The sequence below is a fragment of the Pagrus pagrus genome (genome assembly GCF_965226575.1).
Source record: "Pagrus pagrus genome assembly, chromosome: 11".
NCBI lineage: Eukaryota > Metazoa > Chordata > Actinopteri > Spariformes > Sparidae > Pagrus > Pagrus pagrus.
In genome coordinates this window covers 10,914,920-10,931,823 of record NC_140195.1, presented here as the reverse complement: position 1 = coordinate 10,931,823, position 16,904 = coordinate 10,914,920, and the positions used below count along the sequence as shown (strand labels likewise).

General features: G+C 41.7%; 1 protein-coding gene across 2 annotated transcripts in view; it reads left to right on the top strand.

The window, feature by feature from the left end:
• LOC311264785 (cadherin-4-like) overlaps nucleotides 1–16,482 on the top strand; it is a 245,464-nt gene extending 228,982 nt beyond the window's left edge. For both annotated transcript variants that reach the window (XM_084365887.1, XM_084365886.1), the window contains 6 exons: nucleotides 3,262–3,404; nucleotides 7,587–7,826; nucleotides 8,511–8,747; nucleotides 10,201–10,340; nucleotides 10,425–10,589; nucleotides 12,239–16,482. In XM_084365887.1, the coding sequence (XP_084222013.1) occupies nucleotides 3,262–3,404; nucleotides 7,587–7,826; nucleotides 8,511–8,747; nucleotides 10,201–10,340; nucleotides 10,425–10,589; nucleotides 12,239–12,445 (1,132 nt within the window). In that variant the 3' untranslated portion in view covers nucleotides 12,446–16,482. The remainder of the gene's footprint in view (nucleotides 1–3,261; nucleotides 3,405–7,586; nucleotides 7,827–8,510; nucleotides 8,748–10,200; nucleotides 10,341–10,424; nucleotides 10,590–12,238) is intronic.
• The last annotated feature ends 422 nt before the right edge of the window (nucleotides 16,483–16,904 follow it).

Here is a 16,904-nt window from a genome sequence, read left to right as displayed (position 1 = left end):
CAGGTAGCGGAGAGCTCACTCGGAAAAGCATTGGAAATAAGACAGGCACAGGAAGGGATGGTGAAACTTTCACACAAAATATAGCAATTTATTCCAAAATAGCACTAGAGTAAACAAGGACTGTTTACCTTTCCAAGAAGGCAAAAAATTGGCCTAGCACTTCATTAAAAAGTTAGCGATGGGGACTGCCAATTGCCCACAGTAATGTTGTTGACAGTTGGGACTTGTAAACAAAAACACGGTGGGCGCTTTCACAATCATCACTCTAATGGCCAGAGCAGCCCGATCGTTTACTGAGCGCTATCTGAAAAAGTGAGTGACTGTTTAAAGCCAACCCCATTCTGCCCTTCACTTATCTGGAGTTTTCCCTTGGAACAAACCTAACAATGCAGTGGATTGTCTATTCGGTGTGTTGGAAATTAGCTTGGCCACTAAGACCGTTCATTCAAGACTTCATTTGCTTCATGTAAGGTTTATTACATCTGCACCGAGGGCTGTTTAGGAGACTTAATTAAAGTGTAGTGTGGTGGACTCTCTGCTTTGTGAACAAACCTTTATGTTATGGCTTTTATCATCAGAGTGCACACAGCCACTGCTATCAGGCAATGTGGCTGCAAAAGAACAGGTTCTGGTGGTATTTTATAACTCATTATGGAGGAAAAAACTCCATTAAAAAACACCACTCTTTATTTAACTTTTTTTCTGTTCCTGATTTTCAAGCGTTAGTTAATCCAATTAACAAAAAAACAACTCACTTCTATTGTTATAGCCATGCAGATAATTTTGGTTATATTTGCTTCCACCCCAACATTGTGGAGGTAAATGGTATTTCTTTTGTGTTACTCAGATTTAAAGGAAAAGTGTGACCTTCTTGGTAAAGCACTTTCTTGCTGAAAGTGTTAAAAGAAGATCAATGCTACACTTAATGTCTGTACACTGAATATGAAGCTGGAGCCAGAAGTTAATCAGTTTACTTTAGCATAAAGACTGGGAGAAAGGAGTAACAGCAAGCCTGCCTCAATCAAGAGGCAAACAAAAATCCAACTTTAGTGCTAGTACATGTTATATGTTGTTTTGTTTTTCCTGTAGATTTGTAGTCTTTTTTGTGTATTATGTGCCCAAAGACTTTACATTGTGAAGACATCACAGATTTTTGAATGGCTTTTCTCAGCTGAAGAATAGTACCTCCATGAATAAAAAATTCATCATACAGTAGAAAGAGTCAGTGGAGCCGTTTGGGTTAAGAGCCTTGCTCAAGGGCACTTCAGTGGTGGTAATGAGGGAGGGGCAAGCTTTGTCTTTCACTTTTCCCAGCCGATTTATCCTGCCGGTCCGGTCACAAGCTTGCTTCTCTGTCCTTTAGGCCCCCATAATTAAACCGTGTTTGCAGTTTGAGTTCCTGTCAACAGTGTATCGTATTGTATCATAACGTTAGTCTTACAGATCTCTCTTTTATAGTGGGGAAAATGCTGCAGGGGAATTTTTTGCTGCAATAATAAATGAATGAGTCATGCAAAATTAGGCACTGCCGAGATGGTGATGCCGAAGCCACCACACTGAGCTTCACACTGTCTCTACAGAAACGTATGTGCAATGTCACATAAATGTCAAATCATTCATTGAATACGATCAACAACATGGTTTTTTTTCCAAGAACAGTGTTTCTGGTATTTGGGTTATCAGACCTTTTAATTTCCTTCTGCTCAGTAAAAAGTGTTCCAGCTTGTCTGCCTTCCACTGGAAAGACAAAAAGATTTTCTTTTTCTCTCAGCCCAGAAAGAGAGTCAGCTTGTCATGGCATAGCCAAGAGAGATGCAGTTGGGCACAGAAGAGCCGTAGGTATCAAGTCAGTCTTAATGAGCATAATAAAACCAGATCATACAGCCATGCTGCTTCTTCCGAATGTCACCTCTCCATGTCTCTCTTTCCCCTCCCACCCATTCCTGAAAATTTCCCTCACTCTTTCATCCCACCCTCCCACTGTGATGGACTCACAGTAGTCCTGGTGGTGATTTCACAGTCAGACGGTTAGTGGCTGTGGGCTTGGCTACCCTGTGTGAAACCGTCAAGAGTGTGGGAATGTCATCTCTGTGATCCCTTTCCCCGCACTGCGCTACGCCTGGGATCATGCCCACTGCCTGCTGGGAAAATCCCACCTCCCTCACTGCAGGAAAGAGATTATACTCTCTGTCCACCCCTGCTGCCCCCCCCTTACTGCCATCCAACCCGCCAGGCATTCCTTCTCCACCATGTAAGCAGAAATGCACATGCAGTATTAAATGTTAATAAACAAGTGGGCTGTATACTGACAGTAAGTACACTACAGTTCAGTAAATATAAAAGCAAAGTTAAGGTCAAATCCATTTCAATTTGGATGGATTTTAAAGGTGGAAGTGTATGTCACATAACAACATGGCAGTTTTGCCCAAACTGATATTCAGTAAATGAAACCAGGGTGATGGCAAAACCTTGTTGTGTAAGCTCAATGTGTCACATGTCCACTGTTGATGTCTTGCACACAAAAAGTGAGATTGCAGCCAAGAGAGGTGGCAGTTGATGAACTCTGAGACAAGGATGAGAAGATACAGACAGGGATAAGAAAATGTATGAATACAAAAGCATGGCAAGATGAGGTGAGGCGGCACGGGTCGAGAGAGATCGGATAGAATTGAACGCGTAGAACGAGTTGAAAGCTACAAAAGCCCGAGAAACAAGAACAGTTAGATCAGAGCAAGATTGGGATTCAATCCTGGAGATGATCCCTGTTCCTTCCATGCTCTTTATCCCAGGGGAACATTGCCACCTGCTACCACGTCCACTTTCCTGTTTGACGATCCTATCATACTGTCTTCACCCTATACACACAGGAACATTTGCAAACATACAAGCACCAAAGCATGCATGTATATAAGCCCTTCAGGCAGTTTAGCCTTCCTCAGCATAAGCAAACACTTCCTAGAATATGTGCATCCAACACACACACTGGCAGTTGCAGCAGTGCTTAACTAGGGAGGTAATTGACTTCAATGCCTGGTACACAGGAGTGAAAAATGAGGTGAAATTGACTGTAGGCTGCAGGCTCTGGAGGAAAAGTCAATGAAGAATTAAACTGTGTGAAGGTCAGGCTGTTGTGATTTTGTGAGTGTGTGTATGTGCTGGCAATCTCTGTATGCACAGACGCAAGAGAACATTCACAAGTGTTTGTAAACAGGGGTACGTCAGCACTAACCTCTCTATCGATCTGTCTTTGTGTGTCTTTAGGTATTCAAAGCTGAACGACCCCGCAGACTGGTTGTCCATCAACAGAACCAATGGACAGATCATCACCACAGCAATGCTCGACCGGGAGTCTGTCTACGTCAAAAACAATATATACGAAGCCACATTCCTGGCCACAGATAACGGTAAGAGCCATGAGCATTTTTTATTTGAATCAGAGTGATCAAAGTACGTCCACAAAAACTGAATACAGTATATTTAAAAAAAGAGGAAAAATAAGAGACAAATGGAAAGAGGTGAAAACAAACAAACAAAAACAATTCCCACTGTCATGCTGAACATGAGTATACATGAGTATAAGACATCCTAGAAATCACACTGAAACCTGCTCTCAGCATTTTTAAAGCAATTTCACTCTGCCTATGTGTCTTATACTCAAGATTTATGACCAGAGGGTATCCTCTTAAAGCCTCGAAACCAGCTGCAGACATGTGGGTGGTCTGAGTTATTGACTGCAACTCTTCAAACATAGTCGAAGTGTCCTTGAGCAAGATGCTCACTGTTGATTCCAGTGCAACTGGATGAATGCCTTGAATGTTGATGGTGCCATGTGTAGGTAAATACAGGTTACAGTGAAAAATATCAGAAATGCAGTTTGCTATTTGATGAAAAATGAAGACATTTGTGTGGATTTAGAGGGATATAAGGACATGAAAGCTTTGCGGCGTTCAAGCGCAGTGCAGCTGGGTAAGAGTTAGAGAAAAATCCTGGATTCACACAACTGGTCACACTCTTGATCCTCTCCTCCTTCTTATCTTCTATCCATGACTGCCTTCTCCTTCCCTTTCTCAGAATGCAGCATATATATTTGTTCTGCCTCAAGTTTAACTGAGCACAAACTCAATCACAGCAAACAAATAAGTTCCCTTTTTCTCAAGTTGAAGTGAGTGCTTTTTCTCAAGTAAAAAGGAAATGCTTTTCTCCCCCTCCCAAATTGCCTTATCTGTGACGTGCAGAGCGCTGGTGTGTTTACCTTAAGTTAAGCAGGCTTTGAAACAGTGGTGTTTTTATAGGTGTGAGCATGCGTGAAGAATGCTCTCATTTCAAAACACATTTATATCATGTGCATATGTGTGCTTTGCTGTATGTTTTTTCTCCGGTGATTGACTATGTCAGACACCATGATGTGTAACGTGCTGAGTTGATGGCAAGGAAGAGGAAGCAGGATTACAGGTTGACTCACTCCTGTTGTTTGGACTTCACAAACATCTCATTCACTCCCCTCTTTTCTTTCCCTGTTATTTCCTGGACTTCTTTATAATTTCCATATATTACCTATTTCCTTCAAGAACCTATAGGCCCTTTAGAAACTATTTATTTTGTCCACCTGACCTCGGTAAGGTTTGGATAATATTGGTCCGTGTGTTTGTGTGCGTACATCAGTCCGACTATTCGGGTGTTGCTGGAGTGCCAGCCATCATAATATGAGAGGGATTATGGTAAGAAGTACTATGAGACAGTAAGGATAGTAGGATGGGACATGGAGAGTTGGTGACAGCATGGTGAGAAGTACACTTGTATTTCGACCAGATTTTCATGTCGCCCCCCTGACACTATCTGACTGCCTAAGACCCTTCTGACACACACCTATCGTATTGTTTATGTGCTCTTCAAAGATCATATGGTCTGCTTGCTACAAGTCTTTTCACCATGCCTCACATCTCTGAGCCCCCATCAAAAAAAGGAGTTAATACAAATCCTTTTGAGGAATTTACACAAACATAATTATTTATTTAGCTGGTTAAAACCCACATAATTCTCCTATCAGCTGTGGCAAGCTGCTTCCACATGTCCCCCATACATGGGTGGGATTAACAAACCAACAGAATGGGAAAGCTTCTGTGTGTGTGTGTGTGTGTGTGTGTGTGTGTGTGTGTGTGTGAGAGAGAGAGAGAGAGAGAGAGAGAGAGAGAACCTGTTTGTTTAAGAACCACATGTGTTTGTGTTTCAGTATGTACATGTATTGAATTTGCATTTTATACTGTTCATTAACGATGTATGCACATAATACGTGTGCTAGAAAGTAATGTTTTAATAGCGTCAATCAAGTTAAATGTTCCTCTAAATACCTTGTAAATGTGCTGTGTGTTAATAACAACAGCATCTAAGTTAATTGACCTCCGGAGGAGTTGGAGCTATGTGGGCACTACAGTGGTGCATGTGTCAACTCGCTGTGAGAGGAGAGCAAGAAAACACAGCTGGTACTGGTGTATTGATGCTGCAAAAACGAGTATTGAAAACGTTCAGAATCAATATGTGTCAATATTTCAGACGTCAATCTGCATCATATAGTTTCTACAACACTACTCCAGGCTATGAAACAGTAAACCTTTTTTTTCTGAAAGGTTGTGGTGTAGTTCCAGAGCTGCATCCATCATTGATCACTTGATAAGTCAATCAGTTGAACTTACCACCAGTCAGACAAACTGTTGACAGACTCACGCTGTGTCTCACTCTTCTTGTGGCAAATGTCTTGCTCTGTTGCCGTGTTTAATTGGCAGATCTGTCAGCTTTGCATAAATCTTAGTAAATTACATCGCCCTTATCTCGTCCCAGAGATGGCCCCTGGGGTCGCTTGATTCCATCCAATGGCGAAGCCAGTGGGGCATGCCGGGGAAATGACTCGTAATTGGAGGCTGCTAAGGGTCGTCACCCCCTGACACACACTCAATAAACAGCCCTGAGCTTCATACAGCTAAGCTCTTTTTTTATCAGATTTCTCTGCACCACATTTTCATACCACACATACGCATTCATGCAGTCTTTTCCCCGCTCTGATTGTTTAAAGCGTCTATTCTTTACTCCCAATTCTCTAAAAATGCTGTTGCTGATAATCTGTCGCTCTGTGTGTGTGTGTGTGTGTGTGTGTGTGTGTGTGTGTGTGTGTGTGTGTGTGTGTGTGTGTGTGTGTGTGTGTGTGTGTGTGTGTGTGTGTGTGTGTGTGCATCAGCGCATGTTATTGCACTCCAAGGCTGACAGTATAGTAGTGACCCAGCTGCTTACAAAAGGGTCAGAACACATTTTTCCCATTGTCTTAACAATTTCCTCAGACTTACAACACGGACTGTCTACAGGTTGCTAAAAGCATAATAATAAATATGCAATTATTATAGTCACAGATTCCTAAAGTGGGATTCATTAGAACTGCACAGTATCAATAAGAGCAAAAAATGCAATGCATAAATCTACGCATAAAGGTCAGAAAACAAATGAAAAAGCTCTGCACATGCAACAATAAGCAAGAGTAACCTATAACAGAAACGAAAACTAAATATCAAAAACACAGATTTTCAAAAAAATAGATTGCAATTATGTTTCAAAGAAAGAAAGCAACTCTATTTTTAATAGAGTTTGATGTTGTTGTGATGCATTTTCCAGGCAGAAGACCCTCTAACAATAAAGTCAGTTAGACTTAATCGTATTTATTTACAAATTACTTTAAAGGCCATAATGAGAGAGGAAAAGGGCAAACAAACAAAAATGGTCACTCTTTGCTAAATCTGACACATTCATACAGAATAATGGAGTTAATGAATGAACGTTTTCTACAATGAAGAAATAAAATACATTTTGTGATAGGCTACTATAGTCTACAGTGTCAAAAAGTCACAAGTACTTTCGCATCACTTCACTTGCTCAGATACTCTACGATCTAACCAAGGACTTCTTCCCAGGAGATCTTCCTATCATTACACATACTGTAAGCACATAGGCATACTGTATGTGCATTAGCAAGTGTATTTAAGTGTGTATGTTAGTATGTAGGACTGTATGCACCACAATGACAATGCCCGATCACCTTTCAGAAATGCACTGCCAGTATTGCAGGCAGAAAAGCCTTTATCTAGAAAATCATAGATAGCTCTCCTAGCACTGTGTAAATACACACAGACAAGGACTTGTTTGATTGTGTTACAATCATCATTATTGTACCCGAGTCCTCTCTAGGTGATTGGATGTGCTCTGCCTGCATCTGGATCTGCTCTGATGGGTTTGATTTGACTGTAAGGCTAAAAGAGGAGTTTAAAAGCATAACTGTCAGAAGTACTTTTGTCAAGGCCAGAAATTATCCTCCAGCTATACAGCACCCCTACCTCAAACATCACCATTGTGAATAAAGAGTGCTCCTTTCACCTCTTCTCTATTCTGCTTTATCTCTTTTTTCCTCTTTTATTATTTGCCTCACCTCTTTCGGCCTTCAACTCCTGTCCCACTTCCCTCTCAGTCGTCCCTTCCAGTGCACACATCTCTTGTCATCTCTCTTTCTCGTCATGATGCTATTTTCTCTTCCCTCTTTCTGCTTCCAGGCTCTCCTGCAGCCAGCGGCACAGGCACGCTGCAGATCTATCTGATAGATATTAATGACAACTCCCCAGCGCTCATACCCAAGGAGTCTCAGATCTGTGAGCGGGTGAACAGAAACGTCCACGGCGTCAACATCACTGCGGCTGATGCCGACACAGACCCCAACGCTGGACCCTTTGTGTTTGAGCTGCCAAACTTTCCCACCAGCATCCGACGCAACTGGACGATTTCTCGGATCAGTGGTGAGGAGGCGTCCGCGTAGAACAACAGCACTAGAGAACATAAGAATGAATGGTTTGACAGTGCCACTGTATGAATGTGTGGTAAAACATGCTGAAGAATTAATCCAGCTGATTATAACCAATCCATTATTATAAATACAAAATCTCATCAGATGCTTTATTATAAATCTTTGGTTTGAAGAAGCAACATTATTTCCTCAAGTAGTGACCAGGGCCTGTAATTACCTCAAATGCTGAACAGGCCTCATTTGAAGAGGACTTCTATAAGAGGAATTACTGCTGTTCGACTAGAATCATCAGTCAAATTTTAGTGCCATGCCTTATTTTGATCCAGCGGCTCATTTGGAAACTTGGCAAAATGTGTTTCTAAAGACATTTTAGGGGGAAAATAATCATGCAGTTGCTGAATCTGCCTCCATTTTTCTTTACAATATTTAGTTTCAAAAGTGTTTCAGGAGTTTCCAGAGATGTTGCATCGCGTCAGACACCACTGATGCATAAAGTAGCCAGAATTCAACTTTATGCAAATGAGGAGCAGGCAACATGACTCCCTGTCTCTGGAAACATGACACTCCGCTATCATAATGCATTGCATGGTTTCACACGTAGACTATAAATAGGAGGTGTGACGAAAAAGAAATTGATATTAACAAATGTGATGACTTTCTTCTTCAATCTACACAGGTGATTACGCCCGTCTAGGCCTGCGGTACCAGGTATATTTAGAGCCGGGGGTGTATGAAGTCCCTGTGATTGTTTCGGACTCGGGGAACCCTCCGTTGTCCAACAGGTCGGTCATCAAAGTGAAGGTGTGTCCCTGTGATGAAAACGGAGACTGCACCACTCTCGGGGCCGTGGCAGCCGCCGGCCTGGGAACCGGCGCCATCATCTCCATCCTCATCTGCATCATCATCCTGCTCAGTGAGTATCAACTGTTTGTATCGCATTCACACACTGAAACCTCACTAGTCCCAAACATGTCGCACGCCGACATACATATACTGTACACAGCACAAAAAGTTCAGGCTGCCTGTGATTGACTTTGATTTGACTTTCTGTCAAAAAAGTTCATTTCAGGGCACCTTTGGCAAACTTTCACCAGACTGTAATACAACAACATGAACAGTAGTTTGTATAATGGATTAATGCCTCAACTGCTAGAATTCTCTCCAGCATCTCTTGACAAGGAGCTTTCCGTCTTCTCCTCCTGGTAGGGTATATATCTGCTGCTCTCTGTCTTGACAGTGATTCATGCCGCTGGCTTACTTTGTTGCTGAGGGTTGCATAGTTCACACATATAGACCAGTACTATAAACAAATGACCCGCAGCTGTAGGACTTTTTCAGCATTCTTGAAATGTTATATTGTGCATAAATTATGCATACTTTTCATTATTAATAGTACCACCAATACAAGTTCCCTTTGTCTATTTTAATGCTTATGCGACCTAGTAGAGCCCATCAAGTTTTAAAATTTCTCTTTCAGGAAGACAAATCACACATAGGCATGATATGTAAAAGGCAGATATATCTCAATGACTACAGGGTGGATTTCTGTGAAATTTTGTACAGACGTCTGGGGTAAAAGAGAATAAACTCAATTGCGTTGGTGAAGCTCTGACTGTTCCTCTCGAGCCACCAGCAGGTCAAAGTTTTCTCCAACTCTAGCAAAATATCTTAACATTTACTAGATGGGGTGGCATTAACTTTTGTATGGATATTCAGGATCCTCAGAGGATAAATCCCACTGACACTGGTGAGTCCCTCACTTCTCATGCCGTACCACCAAATTGTGTACAGATATTCAGGGTTACCAGAGGATAAATCCTACTGAGGTCGGTGAACCTCTGACTATTCCTCGAGAGCCACCAGCACGTCAATGTTTTTGTTCAGCTCTGCAAAACATCTCAAAACCTACTAGATGGAGCGGCCTAAACCTCTGTGCAGACATTAAGCGTCCCCAGAGGATAGATACTACTGACACTGGTGATTCCCTGACTTTTGGTCGAGTTGCACTATAAGCTTTTCAGTGAAATATCTTGACAGCAATTGGATGGATTACCATACAATGTGGTACATCCACTCATGTCCCCCCTTCAATATCAGTGACACCACCATCAGACTATACTTGTATTTTGTCTAATTTGACTGTGACCCTGCTAACATGCTCAACTAAGATGATGAACTTGGTAAACATTTTACCTGCTAAAGGTCAGCATGTTAGCATTGTTGCTGTGATCATGTTAGCATGCTGACTGTAGCATTTATCTCAAAGCACAGCCTTACAGAGATGCTAGCATGGCTACAGCCTATCCTTAATGACAAGGGTATGGTCTTTTCTGTATTGTTTCATTTTCATGTGTGTGTCCGTACAGGCATGGTGCTGTTGTTTGTGGTGTGGATCAAGCGCAGAGAGAAGGAAAGACAGACCAAGCAGCTGCTTATTGACCCTGAAGATGACGTCAGAGACAACATCCTCAAATACGATGAAGAAGGAGGAGGAGAAGAGGACCAGGTGAGATCCTGTGAGACGTACAACCATACACACATGCTTTCTATGTATGCATACTTACATCTCCTTGTCCCTATGGCTGTGCAGGACTACGACCTGAGCCAGCTACAGCAGCCTGACTCCTTGGAGCACATCATGAGCAAGCCACCTGGTGTCCGCAGGGTGGACGAACGTCCCATCATCCCCGAGTCCCAGTACCCAATCAGAGCTGTGGTGCCCCATCCTGGAGACATCGGGGACTTCATCCACGAGGTGAATTTACACTCACACAACGGACACACGCGCTGTATCTCAAGAGCTCAGCTGTCATTAGATTGTTTCTCCCACAGCGAGCTGGCCTCTCACTTTCACTTTCCATCGATTTGACATTTAATGTGATTACTCGTTTCTGGATGCTGTTCAATATGTAAACTCCAGTATACAAACAACGTGGAGTTTTGTTTTACTTTACAGCTGCTCTCACCGTGCCAGCTTTATACACACACACACACACACACACACACACACACACACACACACTGTCTCAGACACAACTCCAGCGTTGGCACAGTGATGCGGGAAAATGCTGATTGACAGACTCGTGACAACACGTTCACACTCGAGAGGTGTTGGCAGCTGTTCAGCTTTGATCCATCCAGCCGACTCTCTCTCTCTCTCTCTCTCTCTCTCTCTGTCTCTCTCTCTCTCCCTCTCTCTCTCTTTCTCACTCACACACACACACGTACACATGTACTCACCTGATCTCGCTCCAGCAGTCTGGTAAAACACAAACACAGCAAACACATGGTGTTCCTGCCATGCACTGTACCCCTGGGGGTTGAGGCTTTTTAGGTTTCCAACCGTAGCGCCTCTGTACTCCAGTGAAGTGGATGAAGTCTATTCTTCTCACCTGCCTCACCTTCAGGTCAACGGTCCTCATTTGTCATTCTAGGAAGCAAGTGCAGGTCTAAGTACTGACAGACCGCTTCACATCTCATTCACGATAACATAAGATCGTAATAACAATAAGACAATATTAATGAATAGGGTTTGATCACACATTGATTAATCAAACTAGCCAATGCATCCTGATTTATGTATGTATAACGGCATATTTATGCATTTATGCTGAAGAGTATACAGTACAGTTTTAGAGATGTATGTGCTTGTGTGTGTTGGGCTGGTGTTTTGTTGTGCTTACTGTCGCTGTTCTGTTTTTCAGTTCTCTTGCAAGCAAAATCCTGATTTAAATGAGACAACAGGATTTAATAAAGGTTAAAATAATTTAGGCCAACTGAGCTTTACCATAGCAACTTGAGCCATTAATCAGCCATTTATGCTGCACATCTCCATAAAGATATGCATCGTCTAGATTTTAAATAGGCTATTTGTGCTATTTGTTCAAAATTCACCAAAGTTTACTTACTGAATACTTAATTTTAAAACTTAAAAATTATAGTGACAAAAAAGAGATATGTACAGTGTAGATGACAGTGAAAAGGCATTGTTCTACACACATAAATATAAAATAAAAAATATAACATGTTTTATGCCTTTGGTTACACACATACTCACTCACACATAAAGAACTGGAGTTACACCCAGGCAGTAACTACTACAGTACTACTGAAGTGACCAAACCCAGTGGGTCCAGTAGTGAGTAGGTTAACCATGTTGTAGTTACAAACCAGGGGAATCGAGTTTATAAGACTTTGATGCTTTAGGTTACAATCCTGGGAAAGGATCCAGCATTTGTAGCGCTTAATCCATATGAGGACTCAGGTCAGGATACAACTGCCTCTTCAATTTTGACCTTTCTTTTTTAAATTCCACTCTTAATCAGTGGAGTTCACCGATCAGCGTCCTCTCCACTGCAGGCATATGAGTACTGACCACCACCTCCTCCTCTTTTTCCTGTTTAGGGTCTGCGAGCGGCAGACAACGACCCCACAGCTCCTCCATATGACTCCCTGTTGGTGTTTGACTATGAGGGCAGTGGCTCCACCGCCGGCTCTGTCAGCACCCTCAACTCCTCCAGCACGGGGGACCAGGACTATGACTACCTCAACGACTGGGGCCCCCGCTTCAAGAAGCTGGCCGACATGTACGGAGGAGGGGATGACGATTAAACCTGCCCGGTCACACATGCACACACACCACACACCCTCGTCCCGTCAGCTGGCCTGCCATGCTCTGTCCCTCTAACACATGGGGCTATTACACCCTTATTGAACACACGTTAACATGTTCACACTGACCAACTGACTGACCAACCAACCAACCAATCAAATAAGCCACCACAGAGGACTGGTGCCGTGAGTCAGTTTCGGGTGCTCTTCTCAACCGTCTCCTGCTCTAAGCCTGTCTAAGACTGAAACTGAAGCTCTGAAATGCAGGCTTCTCATAGTTTGTATTCAAACTCTTGTGTTTTTGTTTCATTTTAGGTTTTATGCTAGATGTAGGTTTTAGTTTTTAAGAGTCAGATTTTGTTTTTCATTTCGTTTGTGTAGCTTTTTTTTGTCCCCACTCCCCTCCGATTCGAGCCGTTCCTTATTCCTGAGGGGTTTCACTTTTCCCTCGCTGTCAGCCCCTGCCTGCCTGTCTGCAGAAGCTTTAGGTTGAGCAGCTTGCTTTGTCTGAGGGGAACTAAAGGAAAAAAAAAAAGAAGAAGAAGAAGAACACAGATATGAAAGTCCTTCTTGCACGGAGGGCCCTGGTTTATTCTTTCTTGAACTTGAATTACTTAGAACAGAAGCACTGTTGTTTAAAAAGTGCCTTCAGTGGTGCGTATTTTAGCAGACTCCCGCTAACTCAGGATTGGTTGCCATTTTTCGGGCTCACACGCCCCCACATGACCCCAGACCCTTTAACTCCCCCCTGTCATTTCTATGGTCCTGCAGGGCTGTGGTAGCTGCAGGAGATGTCAGCGCTGGTTTCAGAGGAGCATTTACTGGCTTACGAGGGCGCTTTATGTAGACGTACTGTACATAGGCCTCCAGTGTGTCTGTGAGTAATGAACAAATCATTCAAGTCAGGCATATCTGTGCTCCTAGATCACAGCCAACCACAGTGTGATTACTGTAATCACAAAAACACATTAAGGGACTGTCATAGAGAAGAAATGCATTGCGTGTCTGTGTTTATCGTGGCTTCAATAGCAGCTGTGTTTGTTTTGAGTGCTTAGTATTTGCACCTAAAACTTGATAAAGCTTGTCACGAAATTTTGAAGATGGACATGTCACGTGTGTTACCTCTGTAATGTTACTGTATATGAAGTACAAAATGAGGGTTATTTAAGGAGACTTTGCCTTTAAGATGATTTAAGGTTTGCATGTTTATCCCTTCACCCAAAGGTAATTAACATGGCACCAGTTATTGTGTGGTAAATGTGTCAAAGAAAACTATTTAAACTGTACAAACATGAGGGGAAAGAAAATACAGGATTTGCTTCAAATAGCTTTGATAGCGTTACATACAGAGTTGTGAGCCCCATTCTGAATCCCTTTTTTCTCTTATTTTTTTTTTTTGCCTTTTGTTGTTTCTCAGTAAACTTTTAATATACAAACTTTGGTGCTGGTCCCTGTCACAGAAACTGGGGGAACTGAGCCTCAGCCAGGGATTTAACGCCTTCACAATCTGTCTCTCTTCAGGCAGCGTTTCATTCATCTGAAATTTTCTCCTGAAATTTTTGGCTGCCAGTTCAAGAGGTTTTGAAAGAAGTTAGAGGAAGGGAAAGTCTGGTATGAAGTTGTGCACTTATCAAAGTGGACTTGCAAAACTAAAGCTTCAGTAATAGCGCTTTAAGAGACAGACATTTTAAAAGACAGTTTTGTTGTGACTTAATGAAAAAGCAGCACGACCCATGGGCTTTTGTAATCATATTTCAGCCCCCCCGCCCATGTAGAAAACGGGGAAAAAAGAGCTTTAGTCTTTAGTATTAAATTATTTAAATATGCAAAACATTTCACAGAGGAACCAGGGAGATGGTGGTGAATGATAGAAAGGTTTAATCATTCCTTATCTTCTGAGTGCCCATTGAAACATTCCTCAGATGTCGCCAGTTTCAACTTGATGTGGCCTGAGCAGATTTTTCTATTAATTATGAATATGATGAATGCTTGGAGGAAATCTCAGAAACGACACTGTTCTTCAGATGATGTGACGAGAAGGATCCTCCACTCCTTTTTTTTTTCTTCTCCTGCTGCTACCGTTTCCTCACCTGCTCATGCTTCACATAAAATTATCATTAGTTTACACAAATGGTAATAAAAATTGTTCAGAGTGGGTGGAAAGGAAGGAACAAGACATGAATAGTATATAATAAGTATTGCCTGTTAGTGCAATTATTTATTATGCCATAACAAAGAAATAAAGACGAGAAGAGTTTGATGTGACTATAAAAAAGGGAAGGAAGGTCATAGGATAATAAATAAGGTAAACAGGGTAGGAATCTCTTGATTTACATACAAATATAAATGGGTGATTTTCAGGATAGCCGTCAGCTTAGCGTGGAAACAGAGTAAACATGAGAAAAGCAGTAGTTTCCACAGCCTGCCACTGGATAATCTCTTTTCTATCCAATCGCTTCTCAGCCTACAGAATATCTTCACAAAATAAACACAGCTGTTACTTTCTCCTATTTGTGATTATTTCTGACATATAAATGTTGTATATACGGAACATTTTTATACATTTGGTAACATGATTTATCTGTTTCTGTGTGCATTTTCTTTTCACTCCAGTTTTGTTATAAATGAATACCTGGCAATGTATATTTCACCACAGAAAGCCATGTGCATTTAAGAGAATCTGTGCGATTCTATATGAGCTTACAGCCATACTCATGTCGCTGTTCGAGTTAAGTTTCATGGAAAAGTTTCCACTTCAGACCTACTTGTACAGTCTTACACTAGCACACACTCACTCCTCTTGGCCTTACTGTATATATGTGAGTGTTCTATATTATATGAGCCCTTTCAGCATTGTTCTAATTCAGCTGCAGGGCTTCAACATTGCCGAAGGCCATCCAGCATCCACAAAATAAAGACGTTTCATTGAACGCTCATGCTCTCCTATCACAACGGATTCAGGGCCAAACATAGCAGGAGGCCCCACACATACACACACACACACTTTACACAAGGTAACTGACTTTATAACTGTGTCATACATAAATACATACATGGCACAATGCCATTATGATACTGAATGTTATCAATGACTTGTAATGACACATGGCAGCAAAGTGGACAAACTTGACTTGTGATTTAAATGCAATTTGTGAGGGGAAATGAAGGAAAATTGATCATTACTTGTTACATACTTGGTCCGCTTGTCTTATTGACGTTCCCTTGCTAAAGTGAGGGGGAGAATTAGCAAATGATAGAATGAAGGGAGAACTATTGCACTGCTGTAGACCACCCCTGTCTTCTGGCTGTGCCAACAACGGCTCTTCTGCCTCTCTGACTGGTGTTAGTCAAAGGACACTTGGTCTCAAACGGGACACTGCCTGACCGTGGACACACACATGACGGGAGGCTCCAGCAGAAGCCACTTTTTTTGCTCTGCTATATGGCCAGAACTACAAAGACAGGCAGCAGTGTTTCATACAAGTTCGCCCAACACTGCTAAAGTCCAAGTGTACATAATGTAGTATTTGCTTGAAGCTAAACAGACCAAGTTAGGCAAACTGTAACTGTACAATTGGAGCTTTTTGCATGTGTCTTTTTATAATGGACAGATGAGTTCTATTACAGTAACCATACAACATTTTAAAACGTGTCGCAGCCCGCATGACCGAGGTTGCAGTCCAGAAGTGATTCTGGTGTACCATACTCGCATAGTTTCAAACGGAAGAGAAAAAAGCTGAAAAAATAATTGCACAGTTATCGAGTCAAAAGACTTTTTTTGTAAATTGTCAACAGCACAAATATTTTGTATTGTTGTTTGTACCATTTTGTAAGAAAATGAAGAAAAAGAACAAAAAAAGAAAGGGAAGGAGTCTGTTGTTTCAAGCGTGTGTTTATAGTGCCACTGCAATCTTGGTTTCCAAATACAGTACAGTAAATGCGCAGCCTTGCAGATCAACCTTGTAATATAGACGCTGAGCTGGAGACTCCCTGTCAGCATCATGTGTTATAAATAAAATTTCCCCTCCTTATAAGAACACTGCCTCCTGTCTTTTCCTTGTCACACACAGATTTCTGCAAGAGATGCATTTTCCTCACACTTGTGTTATTTTTAAAATGTAATGTTTCTTTTTTTAACCAGAAATTGCCTCCATCAATATTTTTTTAAAATGGCCCCAAAAACTGCTCATTATGACGCCATGATAGATTTTAAAAATGGCTGTAAATTGCCTAAAAATTAAAACACTTAACTTCCATCATACAGAAGACCTGAAACATGTTCTGTGTGTCAGCTCTGCCTTTTCTGAATCTCACACTAACCCTACTATATATAGAGTATACTTTCATGCAAGGCACTAATTCCTACAGTATATATACTGTAGAGCAACACTTGCCTTCATAAAGTGAACATACAAACTGGATTATACTGTAAGAACACTTGAGGACTAGACTCTTCTCA